The sequence below is a fragment of the Corvus kubaryi genome, unplaced genomic scaffold (genome assembly GCF_017639235.1).
Source record: "Corvus kubaryi isolate FWS band 111438036 unplaced genomic scaffold, C.kubaryi_AGA036_p1.0 37357, whole genome shotgun sequence".
In the NCBI taxonomy this organism is placed as follows: Eukaryota; Metazoa; Chordata; class Aves; order Passeriformes; family Corvidae; genus Corvus; species Corvus kubaryi.
The window spans coordinates 7,909,840-7,934,597 of record NW_024581117.1 but is presented as its reverse complement, the minus strand read 5'-3'; the positions used below and the strand labels follow the sequence as shown (position 1 = coordinate 7,934,597).

The 24,758-nt window shown below is 39.6% G+C and overlaps 1 protein-coding gene across 2 annotated transcripts; it reads right to left on the bottom strand.

Annotated features, from left to right (window-relative positions):
- Window positions 1-1,364: 1,364 nt before the first annotated feature.
- PRRC1 (proline rich coiled-coil 1) lies at window positions 1,365-24,738 on the bottom strand. Of its 2 annotated transcripts, none has more exons than XM_042033627.1 (9): window positions 24,631-24,738; window positions 18,638-18,752; window positions 15,340-15,726; window positions 13,967-14,124; window positions 11,635-11,737; window positions 8,472-8,635; window positions 7,075-7,178; window positions 5,335-5,437; window positions 1,365-2,897 (listed from the first exon to the last, which is right to left on the bottom strand). In XM_042033627.1, the coding sequence occupies exons 2-9, from the start codon at window positions 18,729-18,731 to the stop codon at window positions 2,688-2,690; spliced, it is 1,323 nt and encodes a 440-aa protein (XP_041889561.1). In that variant the 5' UTR covers window positions 18,732-18,752; window positions 24,631-24,738; the 3' UTR covers window positions 1,365-2,687. The 2 variants fall into 2 exon arrangements, with proteins under 2 accessions (XP_041889561.1, XP_041889562.1); XM_042033628.1 differs by lacking the exon at window positions 24,631-24,738 and adding an exon at window positions 24,405-24,548.
- Between the last annotated feature and the right edge of the window lie 20 nt (window positions 24,739-24,758).

The following is a 24,758-nucleotide window of genomic DNA, read 5'->3' as shown; positions in this document are numbered from 1 at the left end:
ATCCCTTCTTCACAGACATTTAGGGCCAATCTGGAGAAGGACAGCTGGCTGAAAGCTATCAGACTAATTTCAACAGAAATGTGTGGGGAATTTTATATCCATGGTTTTTCCAACAGAGCCAAGGTGCTCTGAGCAGTGCTGTGATGAAAAACTGAGGCCAGGCACAGAGCAGTATCTTCTCAACAAAAGCAGTAGCAAGCGCAGAGCTAATGAGCTTTTTCCAGCATTTTAAAGAATCTCAGTTTAAGAACCTTATAGATCTTCTTAATGAAATGCAAACTCAAGGAGCTTGGCTGTTTTTTATGTGACACACACTTTAAAAAATGGGAGTATAGTAGTAATACATACTGTAGCTTTCTTGACCTTTTCTGACACTCATATTGGAGCAAACTTAGCCGAAATGGCTTCTGCAGCTGCACCTACAGTGATGTGGCAGTTGAGAACTGTCATTGTCTAACAGAAGTTACATGTCCAAAATGTCTCTGCTTTTCTAAGTTGATCTCAATATAAATTTAACACAGGATGTGGTGTCTTGCCTGTTGACCCTCTTCTATTATTGCCCACAACACAACCCTAGAGGTGGTGAAAAGCTGAACTGTTACCATAACTTGGTTCAGAATTCAGCTGTGTAACTCAGACCCTGAGCAAGGCTTCCACTCAGGAAGCAATTTCTGATTTTTTAGGCTCCCAGATCATAGCCCGGACATTTTTCCTTCCCTTGGCCTCTCAGGAAGAAGCTGAGCTCGTGGTGTTCATGTCAGGATGTTTTTTTTCAATACACAAGCAAGTAACAGTCCCCAAAGGGAGAGAACTAATTGTTGGTTACCACGTTGTGACATTTTAATTCTTGTGGGAGCTGTCAAAAATACATCATGAGACCTTCACTGAGTCAGAGAAAAACCATTTTACTTGACCACATCATCTTCTTCCACTCTTCTCACCTCTGAAAAAGTGAAGGCCAGGGCCAGGAAAGCGAGAAAGAATAGGGTCATTCCTCTTCAGTTTTAATTTTAAGTCATGCCAGGGCACCTAAACCTACTGATGACTTCATGTCCTCTTCCTTTGCATCACAGAGGATGCTGCAAGCAAGGGATAAGAGAGCAGCATTCAACAAATTATACACTGCAAACTGAAATTACAGTACATGCAAAGATGCCTTTACTGCTCAAGGACAAACAGAAGTGTCTGTATCACCCTTTTGGTTTAACAAAGAAAGAAGCAGTCCCAATGAGGAACCTCAAGACTGAGAGTTGGATTCTGTTTGCTTGTTTAGTATGTGACTAATCTGCAATCTGACCACGTAAATACAATTTCGATAAAGAAATGTTCACCATCTGTATTAAAAAACAAGCCTTTAAAGTAAATGCAATTCTCTAGGGAAAACATTTATTCAACTGCTTTACAGAGTAAGCCAATTAAGGCCAAATATATTACTTGGAAATAGACAGGCTTTCACTAGGTACAAATATGAGCTGGCTTAACAGTATATTGTATACAAAATGTTCTTTGAAAGCATCTAAGAAAGGTAAAGGCGGAGCAATATAAGCTGAAAAACTGGTTCTTTAAGGCAAACAAAAAGTATTTGTTTATTCTTTGTTTCTTAAAAAAGTATTACCAAAATATTTTCTTCACAATTACTTCTGTATTTCTAAATAAAGATTTAAGATTGTGTGAGGATGGAGGATATTTATAGCCACAAAAAAAATCAGACACCACTGAAAACTTGTAAGAGAAACAATGAGCTCATGACATCAAGAAAGCATTTAGACTTAGAAGTGTTCAGAAAACCCAGAACAGCGAAGCAAGTGATACATACATCACCATTTTCCATAATCAAATTACTGACAACTGTAACTACATAGGAAAAAATTACATAATTACATATATCAGATGGAGTTTGGAAGCACTGGAGTAAATCATGTTATTGAAACTGCGGAGATGATTTCATGTGGCAAGTGCAGTACCTGATCTAAAACCCACTGAAGCAACTTGAAATTTTGTCTGTGGTTCTTCAACTGACCACGAATTTCATTACTCTTATGTAAAAAGCAGAGAGATGCAGCACAGAAAATGAGAAATCAGAATTATTTAGCAACAGCTTCAACTAAGAGGGCATGGATTTGTGCTCTTCTTCAGCAGCTCACTGTTATGTGCTGTAGAGACTACTTGGCATCGCTCCTGAGAACTATATACAGACACCAAACCAATGAATGAGGTGTTAAGTATCCCCTAAACACATGCCCCCAAAAAACACATGTAATACAGAAGGTAGTCTCTCTGGATTGAAATGCATATATAACACACATGTTATGCTGTCAACATGTTTATATTACTAATATAATAGAAATAGCTAAACAAATATCCCCTTTAGAAAGAATACTAACTATCTATCTCAGCAAATGCCTGGTAAAATGTCACATCACAGCACATTCCAGTTCAAAAACTGAAATGCTGCCTGGACCAGTCATAAATACATGTTTGTTTTATGAATCATCCTGGAAATCACACATTAGCTAAAAACTGCAATTGTTCACTTCCAATCCTGGAAATCACCTTCCCTTCTGAAGAAGTAGGAACGGTTTAGAGTTAAAATTACAAATCTGAGTTGCTGACAATTGGAACACGCGGCCTTCACTTCAATCCTAGAACAGACCCCAGCATCACTTGGTGTGAGGGTGTCACCGCTGTCACACGGTCCTGGGTGGCAGCTGCTGTTTGTACATCCCTGCCAGGGCCTTGGCCGCGCTGTAGATCATCTGCCGGCGCGACATGCCAGTGAACACCGCGTGCCAGTCCGTCCTGTTCACATTCAGCACGCTCTTCTCCAGAACCTCGCCCACGGTCACCAGCAGGCCTGACCACCTCAGGTTGTAGTCCTGAGGGGTGAGACTCTTGGCCTGTGTGGAACAGTTTAAGAAGTGATTACTGAAACTGTTTGGAATTAACAGATTTGCTTCCATTTTCAGCATTAACCAATTTTTGCCAGGGATCATTCTGGTATCAACAGACAAATTAAAGGGTGTGAGAATCAAATTTCAGCCTGCCCCATAATATGCCTAGCCAATTTTTTGGATTTCTATGTATCATGATCCAAGCAACATCTGAAGATTAAAACAGGATACTTAAGAAAATAAAGACATACTGCCATTATTAGGAAGCAGTTTTGTTTTTTCAAACAGCCAATAGATGGAATCAATAAAAATATGTATTCATACAATATCCATTCATCCCCGGCCTGGATTGATCCTGGGGCTGCTCTGATCCAAGGACAGCACCAGCACTTGGCCTTGTTAAACCTCATGAGATGCCCATGGATCCATTTCTCAAGCTTGTCCAGGTCCCTCTGGATGGCCCCGTACCTCAGGGGTGTCACTGCACCCTCAGCTTGGTGTCACCTGCAAACATGCTGAGGGTGCCTTCATCTCTCTGTGTCATTAATGAAGACATTAAATCACACTGGTCCAAATATGGACCCCCTGAGGGACACCACTGGTCACTGATACTCATCAAGACATTGAGCCATTGACCAGGACCATTCAACCAATTCCTTATCCACTGAACAGTCCACCCATAGAATCCATCTCCAATTCAGACTGGGGGACCATGTCCAAGACTTAGATAAATGACATCTGTAGCCCTCCCCTTGTTCTGCAATGGGAACCAGAAGGGGTACAGTGAGAGAAGTATTACTGTGTTTCTCTGGTCTGATGCTCATCCTGGGCGTACCTTCTTCATACAGATTTTAATTTGGGTTAGTTTGTGTCCAGTGCATGTACAGCAGATCAAGTTCATCAGTGTGTTACAGCCTTCCTAAAACTACTGTCTTGCAACAATAACAGCATATATAAGTATTTTAGAATATGCAGAATAGTTTGGGTTGGCAAGAGGCCTTTAAAGATTTTTTCCTGACTTTCTCTGATGTTTTTAGAAAGCATTTTGTAAAATTAGAGAGACAGAGCCATATTTCTCCTTTTGCCACTCATCAGCTTTTCAAAGCTGTAAGAACTCAGGAAAATAAGAATTAAAACCAATCAATCCCACAAATGCTCACTTTATTGAGATAGGTGCTACTGAAAAAAAAAAAAAAAAAGTTAGTATTTGTTCTCCCAAAACAACATCTGAGGATCAAACCCCAAACAGTTTTGGTTATAAATTCTTCACAGAAACATTTATTTTAAAATAATTTTCAGGGCACAGTTAACTAATGCATGACTCTTATCTGCTGTCAGGCAACATGCAGTGACTGGGGTAATTCCTAGTGTGTGCCCAAAGGAAAACAAACCATCTCATGAAAAACTTCTACTGGCGGTGTTTCAGAACTGCACACTACTGCAGTTCATTCCATCCTTTCCAATCAGATGAACCATGGCATTTCCAAGATTTAAATCTTTTGATTTCAGATTTGTACGTCCTTGTCAGAATAGCACACTTGAAATCAGCCTTGTCTTTTAGGTGGAACTATGTATGTTCTAAGAGGACTTAAGTCCAAGCATTGATCTGGAAAAAAGGAATCATGTTTTTAGGAATGAGTTTTGTTCACAGGAATGAGTTTTCAGAGAGTACAGTATGCTGCCTGCTTGGTTAGTACTTCTTCTTCTTAAATAGGAAAGTAAAACTTGTGCTCCAAAGTGACAGATATTGCAGAATGAGACTCTTGAGTAAGAAATGCTTTGCTATAAATGCCTGAAGGTTCTTACGTAGTATGATGCCTTCCTGGTCTTAAAATCAAGAGTCAAACACGGTTAGAAGGGGAAAAAGGGATTTTTACCTTGGTATTTATTTTAAGGATCCTTAGGTGCACACGTCCAGGTCATATGCATCGAGATGCACCCCACCGAGTCTATCTCTGTCTCTGTGTCCCCCCCCCCCCCCCAACACTGGGTATAACATTATAGGCTTTACTAATTAGCATATCTGTCAAAGATTCCCCAATGAGAGGCTCAAGTGAGCCCCCCTCCCCAAGGAACCTTCCCCTGGATGGTTCTATCTCGGTTTACAGAATATGATCTGGAGAGGACCTTGGGGTCTGGGGCACACTGATCCCTAGCTACAAAGCTTCTAAAATGTTTAGTCTCCTAGCTGAACAAACAAGTCCAAGAATGTAGGCAAAAGCACTAAGAATACAGAAGCTGTAAAAGGATATAACGGGTATAAAAGAAAAGGCAAAAAATCTTCATGGCATCAATACATAAACATGATGCAAAAATAGTTTGTACCTTCATTTCATAAATGAAAACACTGGAGTAACTGCCAGTAAGAACTGGTATCGTAAGTAAAATTAAAACTTCAGTCTTATGTCTCAGCTGTTGATTGGCAAGAAAACTGAAAACTCACCTGCTGAACATATTGCAAAGGCACTGGTGTTGCTTGGGTAAATGCTTCCAGATGAATTCCATGAATTGGATCCTCAATAATCAGACATCCAATGTCAAACCACCTGCAGTGATATGCAAATGGTTTTATTTCTGAGTACTGAGTATCACTCTGTTGGAAACCAACATGCTAAAAGCTGAATTACAAACATTTTACAAGCTTTATTACAGACGTAGTAATAATGTAATAATGAGACTCCTCAAGTCATTGTGGAATTTTTCAAGTGAAATTTACATGTGTCACTTTTCATCCACCTATCTATCTACCTATCTCTTATGATAGTGTATGTGCATGTATGTAAAACACATACAATACACAGAAATACGAATTACATGAAACTTACAAATCAAAGAAACAAAGAAAGCTGGAGGTGGGGGTTGTGTGGGCAAACATAATCCCTTGGCCACAGTTATTCTGCTACAGTTTTCATTCAATCTTTCAAAGAACATTTCTCATTAAAACAACCTTCCCTAACAATTTTAAAAGAATATAATATATTTATCATTCATGTTCAACATTCAGGAGATTTTCTGGCAAGCCTAATGCTGTAACAATCATTTAAATGATATATTCAGAGAAACATTTTTGTCTGGGCCACATAAGCTTCTTGGTAAGAGCTTAGTGGAGCCAGACAGGAAAAAGCACTTCCATCATGTTTGTAGAAAGGAACAGAGTACTGGAATGCTCTCACTTGGAACTAGTGAAGACTGCTGAGAAAGCTTCATGATTAGATATAACTTGCTTCCAATTAATAAAGAAGTTACTCATATTTTTCCAGTCTTTTAATATTTGCATTTTTGTACATGTGATGGGCTTTTACATTTTTGACAGATACTCTACTTTTGCTCTATTTTTATGCTTAGTATGTTTAGTACAATTTGAATGAGGAATTTTCTAAAGTAAATAGAAGTAGGAAGAGTTTTAATTTTTGTTTGGTATTTATTTTCATCTAGTTTCATTTGGATGTTCTATTATCTTTTCATGGAGGAGTAACTATGACATATGTTATTGGTAGTGGTGGGTGGTTACTTGAAACTCCCCTCCTTGCACATGCACAAGTATGGTAAACAACAGAAGAAAGTTATTTAAGTTTGCATTAAGAAGAACACAACATTGTCTTTAATGTTTTGGAAACTAATTATAAAGCTGTTTCAAGAACTGCCTGTCAAACAGCATGTTACAAAATCAGGTTGGAATGTGTTTTAGAAAACCATTTTTATGTCTGTGCAGTGCAAGTTAAAAGCAAGTAAGTATATTATCAGTGAAAAGAAAATAGACAGTACATTATTTGATAAAATCATATTCTAAATGCTAGAGTATCTCCCACTATCCATTCTGATACAATTTCAGACAGACAGAAGAGAGGATACACACAAGAGTGCAAGAACTATTCCAAATTTTACAGCTCCTTAATTTTTTGAGTTTCCTTCACTTCACTGTGTTTTTATATCGTGAATCTATAAAAACCTGACAAGGATATTTTTATATTAAAGTCTCAAGATGCCTGGACAAAAAGCTGAACATCACCACCAAAACTGAGCCTGCCAAAATACTTCAGGCAAACCCTCTCCCCGCCCCTCCCCTCCCTTCCCCTCCCCTCCCCTCCCCTCAAACTGCTACCAGCTCCTTACAGACTTGGGAGTCAACAAGGAATATTCCCAACATGTCCCCACCCTCCTGGAATAAATCCAAGGCTCTCACTTGTCAGGAAGCAGTTCCTCAATGAAGTTTTCCACTGACACAGCAGGCTGCTTCTCATGGATGACTCCCGTGCGGCGCAGGCTGTCTATCCTCTCCTGGGCTCCCTGAGTGGCAACACAAGCTGTTAGGCAAAACTCTGAACCACAGCTTAGTGCAGTGCTTGCAGATTAATCCCAAAAGAAGTCTAGGACACACTTTTCAAAATGACTCAATAGGAAAAGAAACCAAAAACCCAAACTTGTGGAAGGCCAGGAATCCCAAACAGTAACAAAACCGATGATAAAGCTAATCAAATATTTTTAGGGTTTTTATTTTCCAAGAAAAATACCCAGGGTCGTGCACAAAGAATTCCTAACCTGTAACTGTGACAAGTTTCACTACCAGTTAAAGTATCAGTACATATTTGTGTTACTTGGACCCTTTGTCTTGGCTTTAGAGTCTTTAAGAGCTTTGGACCAACTTTGTAAGAGCAAGGGAAAGAATCCATTTGTTGTGGTACATATCTGACTAACACACAGGAATTATTCCTTGAAAACTGTTATCACTCTGGAGCTGTAATAGAGATACAAAGTATACTGCAGTGGCTAAACAAGTAAAGGAACAGGCACGTTGTTCTGCTTCATCTCAATATAAAATTGCATCACATAATACACTGCTATGAGGACAGGCTTTACTGCTCTGCCACAACACTGAGGGGGAAGGACTTCGTTTTTCATGAATTTTTGCTTACATTTAAGTAAACAGAGTAAGAAATGGCTGTTTTCAGGATTTTCAGTTATTGGCCAGAACTGGTGAAATAACCTTTGCTAACCCTTCCTCTGGGGCAGCACAGCAATTTGCAAGGCTGCACAGTGAATTCTTACTTTTCAAACAGAACACAGATCTGTTCAGGAAGAGCCCTGACAAGAGTTGATCAAATTGTCCTTTATCTACAGAATCAGTGGGGAGAAAAATCAATCTTGAAGAATCTCTTCTAATTTCTAACATTCCCAATATGATGTGCTGATAAGAGACTATTCAAAAATTCCTAATATACTTTGAAACTACAGAAATACCACCATGTATGCAAGATGTGATGGCAACCAATGACAGTATAAGGAAATTGACATAAATAGCTAATACTCTGACATAAAGACTCTCCACTTGCTGTGAATGTGTTTGCAAAAACCCTTAAAAATATTTCAAACAGAGCTTTAAACTGATCTAATGATCCAGACTGAGAAACAAACAACAAAGCAAACCCATTTACCCCCAAAATAACAACAACAAACAAAAAATACTCCACTAAAAAACCACTGAAGAAAATGTTTACCTATCCCAGAAACTGACCTTCCCTTTACAGAAAATGAGATCTTTCTGGGTGAATTTCTCTTTGCTACTGTTATATATCAACTTACTTTTAAGCCTGCAGCATAGCCCACAGGCTGAGGTGCAATGTTGGACTGTGCAGCCTCTCCAGTCACAACAGCCATCCCAAAGACTTCTTGAAAAGCATCCCGAATTGCTGCAACTTTCACCTCTTTATTAGAGGTAACAACTATGTCCAGTTCTCCCCCAGTTCCTGCAAAATAGTTTTGTAAAGTAATCAGTAAAAAATACATCCATGCATGTAATTTTCCTCCTTCCCACTGTCGATAGTTCAAACACAGTCTACACCTCAACAATGTTCTCCACCTGCTCTTCTCTTTCTTAGGCACTGGACAGTAGTTCTTCCATGAAGCAGAAGTCACTTAATTTAGGAACTGAAAATCAGATTAGTAACTAAGGGATACATGGATGAAAGACAGGCAGCAAGAACCGACCTATTTGCAGGTTCAGTACCTGAAAAAAAATCACACCATTCACTCAAGATGACAATTCACAGAGATTTATGAAAATAACTCAAGGCATCCATTTCCAATAACGTTTTGGTGTTCTGGGAAGCAGCAAGGAATATTGGTGTGACACACAAACTCTTATGAATGGGATCAAGAACACTGATGCAGGTCATAAAATCCAGTGAACAGCTGCCACATTACACAAGATTTAAAAGAAGAGGTCTCATTACTTTGTAGTTGTCCTTGGAATGTGAACTTCAGTGTAATTTTATTGGTTTTAGATATTAAATATCTATGGAACCAAAAAGCTTGTACACAGTTCTTGAGTGTTTTCCACAAGTGGTATCTCCATAAAGAAGCAGGAGATTTCACTAAGCCCTCTCAGAATGAAACACAACAATTCACAGATTAAAAGAAATGTAAAAAACTACTATAAAAAATTCAATGACACCTCACATCTGTCTAACACAGCTGCATCACTTTTATTGTGCAGAAACACATCATAAAACTCATCCCTGCTGTGAGCAACTTTCTCAAGAACAGCTAAATCTTTTCTCAAAACATGGAATATGAATGACATCAGAGAAGGCTGCAATTGACCACATGAGCTTACAGAGTTTGCAGCATTTATCCTGACTCAAGAAAAGTTCCCCCACTGATAATGGTAAGCCCAAAGCTTAAATTTTAAAGAAAAAACCAATTTACTTTTTGGCTTGTATTACTCAGCAGACCTTAGTTATGGGAATCATCTTATTTTTATGAATAAACACCAGATAGGCCAGAACAGTAGTAAAACATACTGTTTTGGGGTTTTAGGGTAATTTTTTATCATTTTATTTATCCATTGCTTTGCTGAATGGAATTAGGTGTACAGATCACTGAACTTTGAGCAATTGCTTTAAACTGTGCAACTACAGGACTAAAAATAATTGAGAGTATCTTTTTTTATTGATTCCTTCTTGATAGATATCAATACAACATAATTAAACAAGTGCTTAAAATTGACTGCAGGCTTTTACTGAAGTTAGCTTTGCCTGAGTGCTCAGGAACAGAAATACTGTTAAAGAGCTTTTAATGAAGCTAAAAATTAATCCATAACATATCTAGTAAATCACTACATAACAACTTTAATGGCAACTGTGCCCCATGTTTGGTTCCAGAATACAGAATATATTTTCTTTTGTATTAAGGGTCATCAAATATCAAAAGCGTATCTTTGGTCATCAGAGATACTACAGAACTGAAATAAAAATATTACATGGGTTAAAAGAAACCCATTTGTGGCAAGATGTAGTAATACAGAAACCTAAAATGTAAGAACTAGATGCACCCTGGTAAATTCAGGGGCAGAACTCTTACGTCAAGTTAGGCTCTGACACCTGAATGTGAATGTACCTTGTGTATTATAAACTGAAATGACAGTTCCATATTTAATTTGAGACTCCCTGTTGTCTTTTGTTATAAAAGCACTGTTGTTTATGCTTGTGAGGTGACCATTTCCTGTGCAGACAGAAATTGTCTGTTCCAGGAGCGCAGCTCAGATGACATCTTCAAAATGTACCAATGAAAACAGTTCAGTTCTTTTCAAGAAAGAGACTACATAAATATTATTTGCTTAGATGAGGGGGGGAAAAAAATAAATTTCAACCACCTCATCCAGAAGCTTTGGTAATTTCAGGTTTTGGCATGAGGAACATGAAATTCCTTTGGCATTGCAGTAACGGAGGGTGAGCAGAGAGAAGAGGGGCCACTGTTGAGGACATGGTTTTTGCTGATCCAAGAACACATTTCTAGAAGGAAGTACAGGCTCAGTTTACAAACCTCTGCCCCGTTTTCACAACCTGCAACTACAAAAACAATGCAGTGCCTAAATGGCCAAGATGTACACAGATGCTTCCCCTTCAGAACCATTGACTTAAGCTTACTCAACCTAAATCCTACAAGCAAACCATTTTATTAGAATTACTTCCTCCTCCAGATGAAGTTGTTCTGTCAATAAATACTGGGTCAAACTATCCAGGATATTGACAGATCCTGTTTTTAAAAAGGGACAGTCATGACTGCAATAGAAACCTTAAATACACTTTGCCAAATTGTGCATAATCAACATTTACTGTAGCTTTGCACCACATCCTGCTACTGCTTTCAAATACCTTTAGAAGGCATTGCTGGCTGGCATCACTGGTTTTATTCCTACTCTCCCCTCACTAGAGAACTGCTGGGATATCTTCCCTTTAATGTAGGACAATTAACTACTATTCAATAATTAGGTCATCTTCCCCTGTCCTCTGAACTAGTACAAAAGTGCAGCAATGTGGTTAGTTGGGCCACAAAATAGGTCCAGCTGAAAAAAAAAAAAGCTCAGGAAAACAAAATGATAAAAATATAATTTTAATGGTTTCTTCTCAATCTGAGCCATTTCCTGAGCAGCTTTTTTCACAGGCAGAGCAAGGTCAGTACTGGCACACCTAGGAGGGAGAACTACTTATCAGACTGCTAAAAAAAAAATAAACCATGCCAAAAAAAACCAAAACCAAACCACCACCCTGGACAAATGCCTTTTGCTTCCTCATTTTAATCTCAGCTATATTCAATATACAGTGTCCTCCAGTAAAATATAAAATGGAGAGTAACACAAGCTTTTCTTTCCCATTAATTTTCAAGCCGTAACTGAAATGTTTTTACACTTTAAGTGCCTCTAGCCTTTCCATGCAATACTTGATGGTTTATCATAAACACTTACTGATATATGGAACCATGCCAGGATCCAGCGTTGTGATCATGGTCTCCACTGAATGCTTGGTTTTATCAAGAACAGACTTCACCATGGGATTCTCAGCTACACCCTAAATTTAAGCAAATACATTTCATATTATCCTCTGTTTTGGTTTTTTTTTCCCCTCCTCAAGAAATTCAGAATGTTACAGTTAAAAAAACAAAAAATTAATACTAAGATGCTCTGTAACATCTGCTGTCCATCATTCAGCACAAACACTGCAGGATATGACTATCAGTGCATGGCTTTTCTCTTACAACCTCAAGTTTAAGTATTACCTTCCTCATTAATGCAGAAAAAGCCCCATCATCTTGCAAAGCCAGGCAGTGCTTCTCCAATTAGCAGCCTGGCTGCCTAACTAACATAAAGTCATTTCACAGATGGTTCCTGAACATTGAGACTGCTTCTACCTGTGGAAGATGGCTGTATGTGTTCCTTTGCCCAGCACAAATAGGATGAAATAATTCATATGTTTATACCAATCCAAAACACGAAGTTATTGCAACAATTATGCAGAAATCAGCCTTGGAACTGCAATGGGACTGCTCAGGCATCTTTGAAAGATTGAAGGAACTGAAATAGTCCCATTTGATTCCAAACCATTAATATGTCAATTTTAGATTGTCACAGTTTTCAATATTACTGAGCTTGAAGGAAATCTGAAAGAAAGGTGTATGATTTCTTAACAACACCAGAGGAAAAAGTGGCATTTCAAATTACTTCAAGAACAGAAACTAAGGTAACTGGGGCAACTACTGTATAAGCTCTTCAACAGGAAATTCAGGATGCATTTCTGTAAAAATTACCACTGTGTGTCCCAGATTCTGGCTCATCTTTAAAAAGAACAGACTCTGATGTGAGCTTACACACATCAAGAACTTGATGGTTTCAGTATAACTAATGATTCCTCATTCTTTCACTTACGAAATTCTCAAGAAGTGGTTACTGAATACACAGAGCACATGGAATGCTTGATACTTCAACCAAAACCCTTACTACTGGAGTCAGTAATACAGACCTTCTCCATAAACAGAAGCAGGACACCTTTTGGATCCTAGCGGCAAATCTAAAATCTGATTGAGATTGGCTCTTCAACTAATTTGCAAATGAAAGCTCTGGTACTCTTAAAAAGGGCTACAGATCGAGTTAAAAGTACAATGTTCTCTTGTAAAACACTGCCACCTACTGCAAATATGAGGAATATAACGAGTGAAAGGAAAATACTTAAAGGAAGAAGGAAGATGTGTTTTTATGATCATGAGAAGACATTTCTCCCTGAAAACGGTAGCATGACCACTCTGCTCTCACTGTACTGATGGAGAATTAATCTTGTTCTTTACGACTGAATCATTGGAGTAAGGCAGGGCTCAGTCTGCTATGTCACACACAACTTTTTCTCCCAGGCTTTCATGCTTAAAAGGGATTGAAAATCCCTCAAAAATTCTTCAAGCCCACTGGGACGATAAACTTCTTTATTCTTCCTTCACATTCAGTGTGAGATGGGACAGAATGTGGTGCTGCTCTTGAAGACAGCTCAGTGGTCATGTACAGCCCTCAGATCTTTCTGCCACAATCTTCACAATGCTACTTAAATGTAGAATCTCTGGCAGCTCCAGAAAGGTTACAGCCTAATGAAATTCTGCTAGCTGATGTTGCTGCTTATTTCCTCTGTCTGATTAGATTGCTCATCAAGGAATATCTGTTCTGCACTATACATTCCATGCCTTTTAGCAGAATAATCTTACAAAACACTTTAGATACTTCTTTGTGATTGAAAAAATATGTGATTTGTCTCTCCTTGAAAACAGACAAAATATAACTTGATTGTTATAGAACAAGCATGACCTGCATCCCACAGGAATCAAACTCAGAAAATTAGGAAGTTATAAATGGGATATGCAAAGCATTCAGGTAAGGTAAACCAGACTGACTCTTTCTGCATACAGTCCTTGTGAAGTAAAAATTACCTTACAGGTCTTAAAGGGGTTCTAAAATTTCATCTGGTTTAAGAATATATACGTATCTAACAGGTTCTGTCACATGTTCCTATTGCAGGACTAAACCTAGAACACCTGCATTTGTGTAGTCCCCTCTCCTCTATAGTCCCCTCTCCTCTACGCAGAGAAAAAGTAAAAGCAAAGTTTCAGCAAACAGCACTATAAAAAAAGGCCACCTTGCACATGAGACTGGGGAAAAAAAAAAGATTTATAGTAGCATGCATTTAAAGAGTAAGACATGTCTTCCTATAGTCAGTACAAATCGGTAATTCCTCATGAAGGTAACAGACAAACCCCCATACCTTTATAAAGCCCCAGAGTCCTCCAGCAGGTGCTCCACTCTGGACAGTAGATACTCTGGGATCTTCATGCTCCTCAGGAAAAGTGATTGCAGAACCAGTACCAGGAGACAAAGATGATGAGAAAGGTGCCTGTTGAGTAATGGGATCTGCCAAAACACCTGTAAGAGGGAAAAATAGAACACGGGAGTTTAATTTGTTACACTGAAGCAACATGCAATTGTTTAAAAGGAAAACAGCAGGAAGAATGGAGCCATTTCAGGCTAACTCACCTCACTTCTTGAAGGCCCAAGAACAACTCTGCCTGCTAAAGGTTAGCAGACCTAATGAATGCAGCCACATCTGCTAACAGAACTGAGGCTGCCTGTACATTATGTACAAAGTCAAACAATGACTGTTTTTCCTTATCATTCTCATTTTTTAAATTGTTCTTTTTATTGTATTTAAAGTTTCGTAGTTAACTCTCAGTAGAGAAAAGAGAGGGATAAGTATTAGTGTCTGAACAAAGATACGGGAATGTTCCCATACAATAGGGAAAGTAAGATGTTTTTTAAACACCAAGTGCTGGAAATTAATAGTAGTAGAAAAACAAGGAAGCTTTACATATTTCAAAGGGAAAAAAAAAGAAACAGTAGAAAAATAAAATGTGACCCTTTGCCCCATTACATAAAAAAGCCTATTTTAACAGATTTTCCAACACTAGCCTTAATTGAGAGTTGTATTTATTTTATGCTGCAAACTGATAGCTCTTTTTAGACATTTTCCTAATACAGACTACTTAAAAGAGATATCACCAATAATAAGAAAAGCTTGGCCCAACTGCAGCTGAAGAGCCAAGTTTCCATTCCACAAGCTGAAAATGACATCAGTTCAGCAACCACAGCAACTGCCTGCATGGAAGGTATGTATTTTTAGCTATCCCAATGCAATTTCATGGCTGGAAACAAGAAAATAGAAGCTGGTGTCATGTGATGGACAGCTTGTTAGAGACAGATTTTCAGAACAAAAACCTGAAAATTATGAGTTTACAGCCTGTGATTGTCATTCTGGGGAAATATAATGGTTGAAGGTTCTCTGAGCTAAAGAAAAGCTGTTCAGATGGTCTCTGCTCTGCAAGTTAGTAAAAATAAAAGTTCTCAAACAAAGATTTTCCTGTGAACCTGAATGCCACCAGAACTTAAAAGTGGACACTCTGTCCTAGACCATGACTGTATTTTAAGGGCTATTATCCCTTCTTCTAAGTACAACTAAATTAATTATTATTACTTCTTCTGAGTACAACTAATTAAGTAAGTATATCCAGAAGAATAAAGCAGCCACCCAGGAGATACCCCACCCTGTCCCACAAACAGGAAAGCAAATAAACAAAGAGTTACCTGAGACTGGAGGTGCAGAAAATGAAGGCATCAGTGGGCTCTGAGGTGCTCGGCCAGCGTGACCTCTGGTGATATCGTAGGTGGAAGACATGGAAAACCCTGAAATGGGGGGACCAGTGGGAGGTGCAGGAAGACCAGGGCCAGTAGCAGAGCTCAGTGGAGGAGGAGGAGAGAACTGGGACACAGGGGTGCTGAAAGCTGGAGGGGCAGCAGGAGGTGGGACAGGGCTTCGGGGTGGTGCAGTCGTAGAAACGGTTGCAGAAGGCACAAGTGGAAGAGAGGCCGAGGTCATCATGGGAGGAGGAACTGGGGACACTCCAGCTGGCAAGGGTGGTGAGTAGGCAGGAGAAGATGGCATGCTTGGTGTGGCAAGGGGGCTGGACAAAGCTATAAAAATAAGGAGGGGAAAAAAAAAAAGAGAGAAAAAAATTATTCTAGAAGCCTAAATCTCAGAGATTCAGTTATGTAATTGTTCAGATATTTCACAAATAATTTTTGAACCAGTCTGGTTTTTTTTTCCTTTGAGGTGAATTTGAAACTTCTGCTCGAGTTCTCATAGACCACCAATGGCACTCAATCCTTGGTGACAATATCCTGTAACACACATCTCCTCTTCTTGCATAACCCTACTTGTCATTAGCTTAAAAAGAAGTCAGCATTTGACTAGAGAGTTTACAGCAGCTGAAACCTGCCTCAGAAATTTCTAGCTAGTTCTGTTCTTCCTGAGTGAGTGCTACATCAACTGATGATGTTGGAAGGGCTCATCTTCAGGAATAAAACACACACTCCTAATGTTTGGGAGGGTGGGCGTTGTTTCAGAGGTGCGGCACTGTAAAACGGACTGAACATAAGGCAGCCCTCTCTTCTCTGGCACTCATCCTCCTGATCCCTCTGCTTTCCCTGTTTCAGTCAAATCCTCAGCTTATCCTTGGATAAGCCAATTTTCCTCTCTATAACCAAGGGAACTAAGTCAAAAAACCAGGAATTGCCATGCTTGGTGGCAGTAACATGTTGGACCAGCTTAAGCATCTCACTGGCCTCAGCCTAAACACCAATCACAGTCAAATGATATACTAATCACACTAATGCCATGGTCTCCAAACTTTGTCCCACACACCCATCAGTAAAAAAAATTGAGCATCCATTCCCCCATGTAAATTTATTTATGTATTGTTTACATGCACCACTGTACCAGTGTGTTATGTATATTACAAAACATACACAACAAAAATTTAAAAGTGATGAGATAAAGATAAATGAAAAAAAAAAAGAAATTTCTTAAAAGTACGAAACATTTTCTGCTTTCACTAATTGATAATATACTACCAATATATTATAGTACATTAATAATGGTTAACATATAATATAATACAATCATTGATAGTGACTTTTTAGGGTGATCAGTGCAACTGAAGAAACCTCATTTTACATCTTGGTTTTAACACCTCAGGATGCAGGAATTTGAAGGTTTGGTTCTACATTCAGACTGCTCTGATACTTAAGGTTTAAGGGCTGGAAAAGACACCTCACAAAGATCCACATGGAAGAAGTGCCTCGCTGGCTGTGCCTGCTGTACCATGCTATTCATTTTCCACTCCCACCCATAAGTCATGCAAAAGTTTTCTCTGAAATTTAGCTGGCAAATTTTCATGTTCCCTCATATCCACCAAATGTCCTTGCAAAATGAGTGTGCTGTATTTTTGTGTTTTTAACAAGTGTGTTCAAATTCTATAGAAATTGTTTGGAAGATGTTTACACAGGTCAGGAAATTCTCTTTGCAAATTGATGTCTACAGATCTGACAGTTTTTATGCAACACTTGCATTGGTTTTGGCTGCAGGAATGAATAACGATGGTAGTATTTCCAAATATCAGTTTTGGAAATGGTTTCTCAAAAACATTACTTTCTTCCAAAAGTACTTCCTGTATCACTCCTTGTTGAAATGCCACCTTTACCCGGATGGAACAAATTGTGAGTGAGTTGTTTTTTTTTTTTTTTTAATACCTGCTAGATACACTGCTCTTGTCATCACACGAAACATCAGCAAAGCTGTCACAATTAAAAAAAAAAAAAAAAAAAAAAAAAAGTACATGTCCACATTAAGTTGAACAATTTTTGTACAGACCTTGCCACTGGTGACCAGCAAACCTCTGTGTCATATAAAAAATGAAAAAGATCTTTCATTGCCACATCTCAGTACAAAATACTGTAAAAAAATCTACTATTTAAAGGCCATTTTTATAAAATTAACCTCATTGATAACATCCTGTAGCACTTTATGCACTTCTGGCTCTAGCTGCTGTGCTTGTCTATGAATGAGGTAGTGAATGTATTCCATGTGTGGCAACATCTCTGCAACCGTTCTCCAGAATCCACTTTTATCCTAGATAAAGGAATTGCTCCATCAGAGGTTACACTTCCACAGTTTTAATTTTAAAAATTGCTTTTATTATAGAACTCCTTTAATGTTGTGGGCAGATCTTCTCTGTATATTCCTCTTTTAGCATTTGACAAGACAGACCGCACAAGTCTGACTCAACACCACCACATGTGCCAAAAAGTTCAATACCTGGTCTTCAAATATGGTATCCAGAATCTTGAAAAAATTGGGAGAAGCGCTCTGATTACCATCCAAAGGTGAGATCTTAGAGGATTTTCCAATACCTAAAGGGGCTACAAGAGAGCTGGAGGGACTTTTTCACAGGGAGTGGCTTTAAACTGGATGGGGGCAGGTTCAGATCAGACACTACAAAGAATTCTTCCCTGGGAGGGTGGGCAGGCCCTGGCACAGGGTGCCCAGAGCAGCTGTGGCTGCCCCTGGATCCCTGGCAGTGCCCAAGGCCAGGCTGGATGGGGCTTGGAGCAGCCTGGGATACTGGAAGGTGTCCCTGCCCACAGCAGGGGGTGGCACAAAATTATCTTTAAGGTCCTTTCCCACCCAAACCATTCTGGGATTCTGTGAGTATTAAAACACAAGGGATTATTCAGGTTTACCACTCTCCCCTAAAGGACTGTAAATCTGTTTTAACTCCCTCCTGTGCTGCCCTATGCACTGTAGTGGATGGTATTATTCCCCTGCATCCTTAAAAAATGAAAGTGCATCCACATCCCTTCCTAAAATAGTTTAAAAAAACAAAAGTTTAAAATATTCTGTGTGATATCAGATGTATTACAAATAAGGAGCACGATTAAGAAACAATTTAAATCTTTCTAATTAGCCTGGAGAAGAGAACTGCAATTATGCTGATTGCAACTGTTTTTGTAGTGCTTCAAAAGACAAGAATAAACGTTTCTGTACCTAATGTGACAGGTGTAGCAGCAGCAGCCACCCCTGCTGTGCTTGGAGGGGGTGTGCCAGGTGGAGTCGTCTCTATCCCACTCTCTTCCATCATTTTCCTTCAACTACAAAAAAGCTGTGAGGGAAAAACAAATATAAAGTGCATCTTGAGAAACAAGGGAAAAGATTTTAAGTGAGCGTGCAAAGGCCACAACAGAGTTATTTACATTCCTCAACAGAGGAGGTAATTCAAATGCCAACTCTAGAAAAAAAAAGAAAGCCACTGACTTATCTCAAGTACAAAATTATCCAGTGAGTCCCTTTTCTCCTGTACCTTCCCTTCACTTTTAGTATGGTGATAATACCTCAGACTCCAAGACTCTTTCTAAAAACCTTACTGTGCCTGCCCAGCTACTGCTTCCAAAATATACTGGTGGTACTCGGAAGAGCAATAAAAGAGAGGTAATTACACATCACAAACCCCATATCCCATTTCAAGAAAAACTTAACTACAGGGTACAATTCTGCTGCATTAGTGAGCTGTGGTAATGCAAACCAGGACCTGTTACTTCTAGCATGAATAAAATTATAATGAAATTAATTTACACCAAGTTTTCCAGGACAGCCAACTCCTGTAAAATCCATACACCACACTTTTCTGGTTATGTTATCAGAAGTGGAAATAATTGAAGACTTTGGCTTTTATTTTGAAGGCCAGAAGAATCTTTTGACATATTTGAATAAACCTTTAAAATACACTACTTCTAAAAAGATAAACCTACATGTTTATTTAACAACCTTAAATTCGTGTAAAAGGGCTTAGAAGAAGAAAAGTGGAAAAATAAAGATTTTCATAGAAATCACCAGGTGATTTTCATTCTTTGGTGCAATGGCAGCTTACAAAAAATCCTGCTTCCTCACAAGTCTGGTAAACTACCTGTATCACTCCCTGAGATAGCAGTCCTTAAGGTATGTCTAGTGAAATAAAATTCTTGTATAAAGTAATTATATATATGAAAAATAGATAGGCTCAAACCATTTTCCATCATATCCATTACATCAGTGGCTACTGAGGACTGCCAGCTAATTCTCTTTAAGAATTTACAGAGGAAAAGGCTTAGATAATATGCTGAATAAAAATACATTTATATAAAAAGGAACTCCACTTACAAAAATACAGGGGCTTTCCTTTCTTTAAAAAAAAAAAAAAGTAAAAATTCCTTATTCCCTCATTGTTGTTTCAAAGGTTAAGGTTGTTCTTAGGTTAAGGTGGAGGAAAAACTAGTATTATTACCAAATTTAAAAATCCAGACAGGATATCAATGTCAGTCTTCACAAGTGCACTAGGAGTTTCAAAAACAAATGAAAGCATCAAAATCACACAGGAGAAACCACAGATTCTCTGACAAATCAGTATGATTTGCATTAAGTGATTCAGGATTAAATGCTTGAGCCCAGCCACGGAAAGCAAGTAAACGTGGCTTATGTGCAGCACTCTTCAAGAAATTCTTATGACAGATGGATTTTGGGTTCTGAGCATCTCTAATTCACTTAAAGGCTTCTCTTCAGATGGGATGAAAGGGTCAGTAACTGCCAGGTGGGGAACAGACTGTCCTTGCAAAGTACATCTCATCATCCCTTAGAAAAGAAATGCAGAGTCTTCCATTAAACTTTACTAAGTGCAAGAATTTGCAATATTAAGACTTTTGTCTTTTAATCAATCTACAGGAGTTTACATTCCTCTGCACAGAGATATTTTTTAAGTTATTCTTCCAGCTACGCACTGCAAAGCATGAGAAGATTTTCCATTGTGCAATTAAAGTAATCACTGACCAAAACCTAGAAACATTTTTTCAAGGCTCTTCCTATCTGCTGCTTGATTTCACCTAATGCCATAATTAAAAGCTGCTGAGGGATGCTTACTACTTAAAATAAATTCTGTGGCCATGCAGGATGACTGGTAAAGTTCCACAGAGCAGCTTTTGAAAAACTCTGTTCAAGGATTTTTCAGGGCTTCAGAAACCTGTTACAGTGGTGGTGCTGGGGGGAGGAAGATAGGGCAACCCCTCAAGAGGTCACCTGACATCCAGAAAGTCAGGAATTAGTAGAAATAGAAATAACTCTGTAGCTGTTTTTCTCTATTAACTCAGCAAAAAGAAAGATTAAGAACAAAAACAGTAATTCCAAATGTGCAAAAAATCATGTCAGTTGCTGAAATACGATAAAAATTCCGTATGGAACTGACTTAAATGATGTCTTGACTAATATGGAGCCTGCACAAACAACACCTTTCTGTACACTGACTTTTCAACACAATCCAGTTGTGGTTTGCAGGTACTGCATTATGAAAAAAGTAAATAATTTGAAGAAAAAAATTAAGGGTAAAGACAAGGCATGGGAACAGACAAAAGGAAAGCAGAAATTACAATGGGTAACTTGAAGCTAATAGCTCATTGTGTCAAAATAATCCAGCACCTCACGTAATTAAAATGATCCTACAGGATATACATGAACATAAATGGCCTACCCAAAACCAGCTGTGTGTGAGGAATGGGGAAGCATTTGGGTGGAAAAGTTATTACTACAACTCTTCACAATCCAAGCCATAACCACATAATTAACAACAAGGAGCACCTGAAAGCTCAGCCTAACTTCTTAAGGAAGTGACTTTTGTGCCTCCTTGCAAACTAGAACATTTTGGCTTACTAAACTGAAGGGGCAAAGGAGAAACCCAGAGATAGGGAAAGAGAAGCACATGCAATTAAGTGAAAATAGTATCCGTACTGCCATCTAGTGATTTGTGAGCAGAAACTGCAAATTCCGTAATGCCACGTTTTGGTAGAAAGAAATCCTGGTTTGTTTTTATATGGAAATAAAAAAGAACGGGTTTGGAAAAGACAAATACAGAAAAAAAACGTATTTCCAGTGATCAGTCCTCCTTAAAACAAACCTTTAGGAAGTAGGAGCACGAATTTTGTTTGGCTTTGATCAATTACTTTGTTAAAAAAAAGCCCTCTTCATTACAATGAAGACGTTATAGGGATGATGCTAACTCCTCATATTACACAAAGAAAATACAGTACACGCACAAAGTCTAACTTTAGAATTACTCCTACTGATTCTCACCAGCTGAACTTCATCCATTAACCTAAAGCGAAATCTCAGCCACCAACCTAATTACCAAACTAGGGAATTAGGTTTGTGTATACTGAATGGAAAACCAGGCTAAAACTCTGACTGAAATTTTTAAATTAGCTTTAGCTCGTGCTAAAAGCAGGAATGAAATAATTTGATTTAGAGACTAAAAGGCTTACCTGGCAAATTATGCATCTTTTCACTTTAGTTTAAGAGAAACTAATTACATTCGTGCTAATATTTTGCAATAATCTTAATGACTTAACCACACTTAAAAAGCATTCTTCAGGTTGTTACTCCAAAATACAGAAATTCACAGCTAATGGTAAGATTACCTACAAACGGAGATAGCGAGTTTCCTGTAGATGTAAACACATTATTTAGAATCAGCCATACTTCAGAGTTTATTATAACATGTATCTTCAGTCACCTTTAATTGATCCCTTCTTCTATTTCAGTAGGTGCTCAGGCTAATTTAAAAAAAAGGCAAAACCAAAAACCCCAAACAAACAAAAAAACATCAGCCCACAAAAAGAAACCCCAATATATTTAAGTACACTAAGAGGGGGAACTGCTCTCTAAATAGAGCCTAAAATGAAACATAACCGCTAAGCTGGAACACTAAATTGAAATGCCACTGAACTTTTTGACTGTAACCATGTAGGCATAACTTTTAATTAAGCTTTGACAGTGCTGGCTGCAGACACTGCTCGTGGCTAAGCACACGCTGACAACTGCCCAGAGTAAGGTGCAGATAACGTCAAACAAAATGACAACACTCCTCCAAAAAAATGAAATGAGAACAGAGATCGACCATTAGTGTACTTAAAACTTTCATCTGAAAAATCCCTTGCATTGTTTTTTCCCACTTTAGAAAGGGAGAGCACTAAGGGGTAAAACTTCCTTCAGTCTCTGGTCTGGAAAATGCAGGCCGGTCCCAAAGGACACACAAAGTCTCAATGAAGCCAAAGAAAGTACACAGAGAGATCATCAGTTTAACCACCTCGTGTAGAATAACTTGTTTCAAAGTCCAAAGTCTTCACGAGGGGTGATCAGGAGTGGTAAAAAGCAACAAAAAAACCCTGTAACAAAACAAAGCAACAAACCAACCCCCCAGAACTCTCCTACACCTGTTTTCTGAGACTTTGGGTTCTTTACTGATGCCGTACCTCAAACAATGCACCTGTGTCACCCCTTGACTTGAAACTGAGGTGGCAGGTAACTTTTCCTGATTAAGGCCTTACAGTAGGAAACTGAAGCTAAGTCAACTTTCCTCCCATTCATAATGAAGCTGATTGCACCAGGTAAATAGTACTGTGCACTTGTCATTTTGGGGCTCTGTTTAAGTTGAGCTTCCTCCAAGTTAACATGGGCACTTCAAAAATTTGACATGACCTAGAAAATCCAAAACAAGTAACTGTGCAATGCGCTAGTTTACATGTTTTCCAGTACATCTTAATACAGAATTTGAGGTATTGAGTTATCAGTAGATAGTGAAAAATATTCAAACTAAAAGAGAATAGGTTTTGGTCAGATAATTAGGAAGAAATCCTTGACTGGGAGGGTGGGCAGGCCCTGGCACAGGGTGCTCAGAGAAGCTGTGGCTGCCCCTGCATCCCTGGAAGTGCCCAAGGCCAGGTTGAATGGGGCTTGGAACAGCCTGGGATAGTGGAAGGTGTCCCTGCCCATGGCAGGGGGTGGCACTGGATGGGCTTTAAGGTCCCTTCTGACCCAAACCATTCTGTGATTCTATATTCATAGCATTAATAATCAAGCCGTTTCACCAGTGTGCATAAGAACTAACACAGACCAGGACAGCTGGATATACCAGGCATGACAAGCAAGGGCTGTTGGCCTTCTCTTGTCACTCGTGCAGACAGAGTCCACAGACACCATAAACACAGCAAGTTCCATTTCTCCAAAAGCTGCCTGACCTTATCAGAATTACTAGAATTCCGATTAGCTCTTTCTGTCACACATTCTCAGCGCCACTGCCAACCCTCAGGATTTGCAGCAGACCACACCCCCCTCCCTCCTCCCTTTGCTATCAAATATTTCAGTGTCACAAAACGCTCACAGAACCCCGCAGACCAATGACGGCCCCAGTGGGAGAACTACTGATCTCCAACTACGTAACTCCATCCAGCAATGCCATCAAGTAACACAACACCACCAAACAAACAGCCAAACCCGGCCCATCCAACAATTTGCACCCATCATTTCCAGGGTATGGATATCACAGGATGTGATGCAACAGCTCCAGCACTTTCAGAGGTGTTTTCCCGAAAGAAATAATGTGGGTTTTTTTCCTAAGATAATAAAAGCAGATAAATCACACACATTAAGAGCGAATTATGCCTCGGGACACACTATAATAAAGCAGTAAAGCTCCTGAAGCACCACTTCCATCCGGCATTAACAGATTCCCAAGGGTGAGGATGAAACCGCAGGCATTTTACTAGGACCAGCACTCCCATTCCTCGCTGCAGGGCTGGAATTCAGTGCCCCGAGGCTCCGAATAACCTGGCACCCCAACTCTCCACGCAGGAGGAAACCGGGCCGGATGCAGTAGCAGGACGGCACCGGGGACCCAGCGAAGCACCGGGATAAATCCCACCGGGAATTGTGCGCAGTGCTGCTCCCTGACCCTCACCTCACAGCGAGCCTCGGAGCACGGCGCTGGCAGCACACGGAGAGCAGGAGCCGCTGCAGCCCTGCGGGAACGCGCCGGGTCGGAACACGAGGAGCGAGCCCCGCACCTCCGGCAGCAGCTCCGGGCTCCGGCACCGCCCGGCCCAGCCCTCCAGCCGCTCCTCCCCGCCGCCGGGCACGACGGGTCACAACGCGGCGCCTCCTCCCGCCCCCAAAAGCGCACTCACCGAGTCCGATTCCCCCGTCCCGGCCCGTGCCTTCCCGGCCTTTCCCGTCCCAGGGATACACGAAGGGAGGCCGCGGCCAGCGCCGCCTTGGACTACAACTCCCAGCATCCTCCGCGCCGCCGCCGCAC

Coding starts and splice junctions, on each gene's coding strand:
- PRRC1 (XM_042033627.1), bottom strand. CDS start 18,731: ATGATGGAAGAGAGTGGGATAGAGACGACTCCACCTGGCACACCCCCT. Junction 11,738..13,966: donor GACTCTGGGGCTTTATAAAG/GTATGGGGGTTT, acceptor GCTTAAATTTAG/GGTGTAGCTGAGAATCCCAT. Junction 2,898..5,334: donor CTTTGCAATATGTTCAGCAG/GTGAGTTTTCAG, acceptor TGTTCCACACAG/GCCAAGAGTCTCACCCCTCA.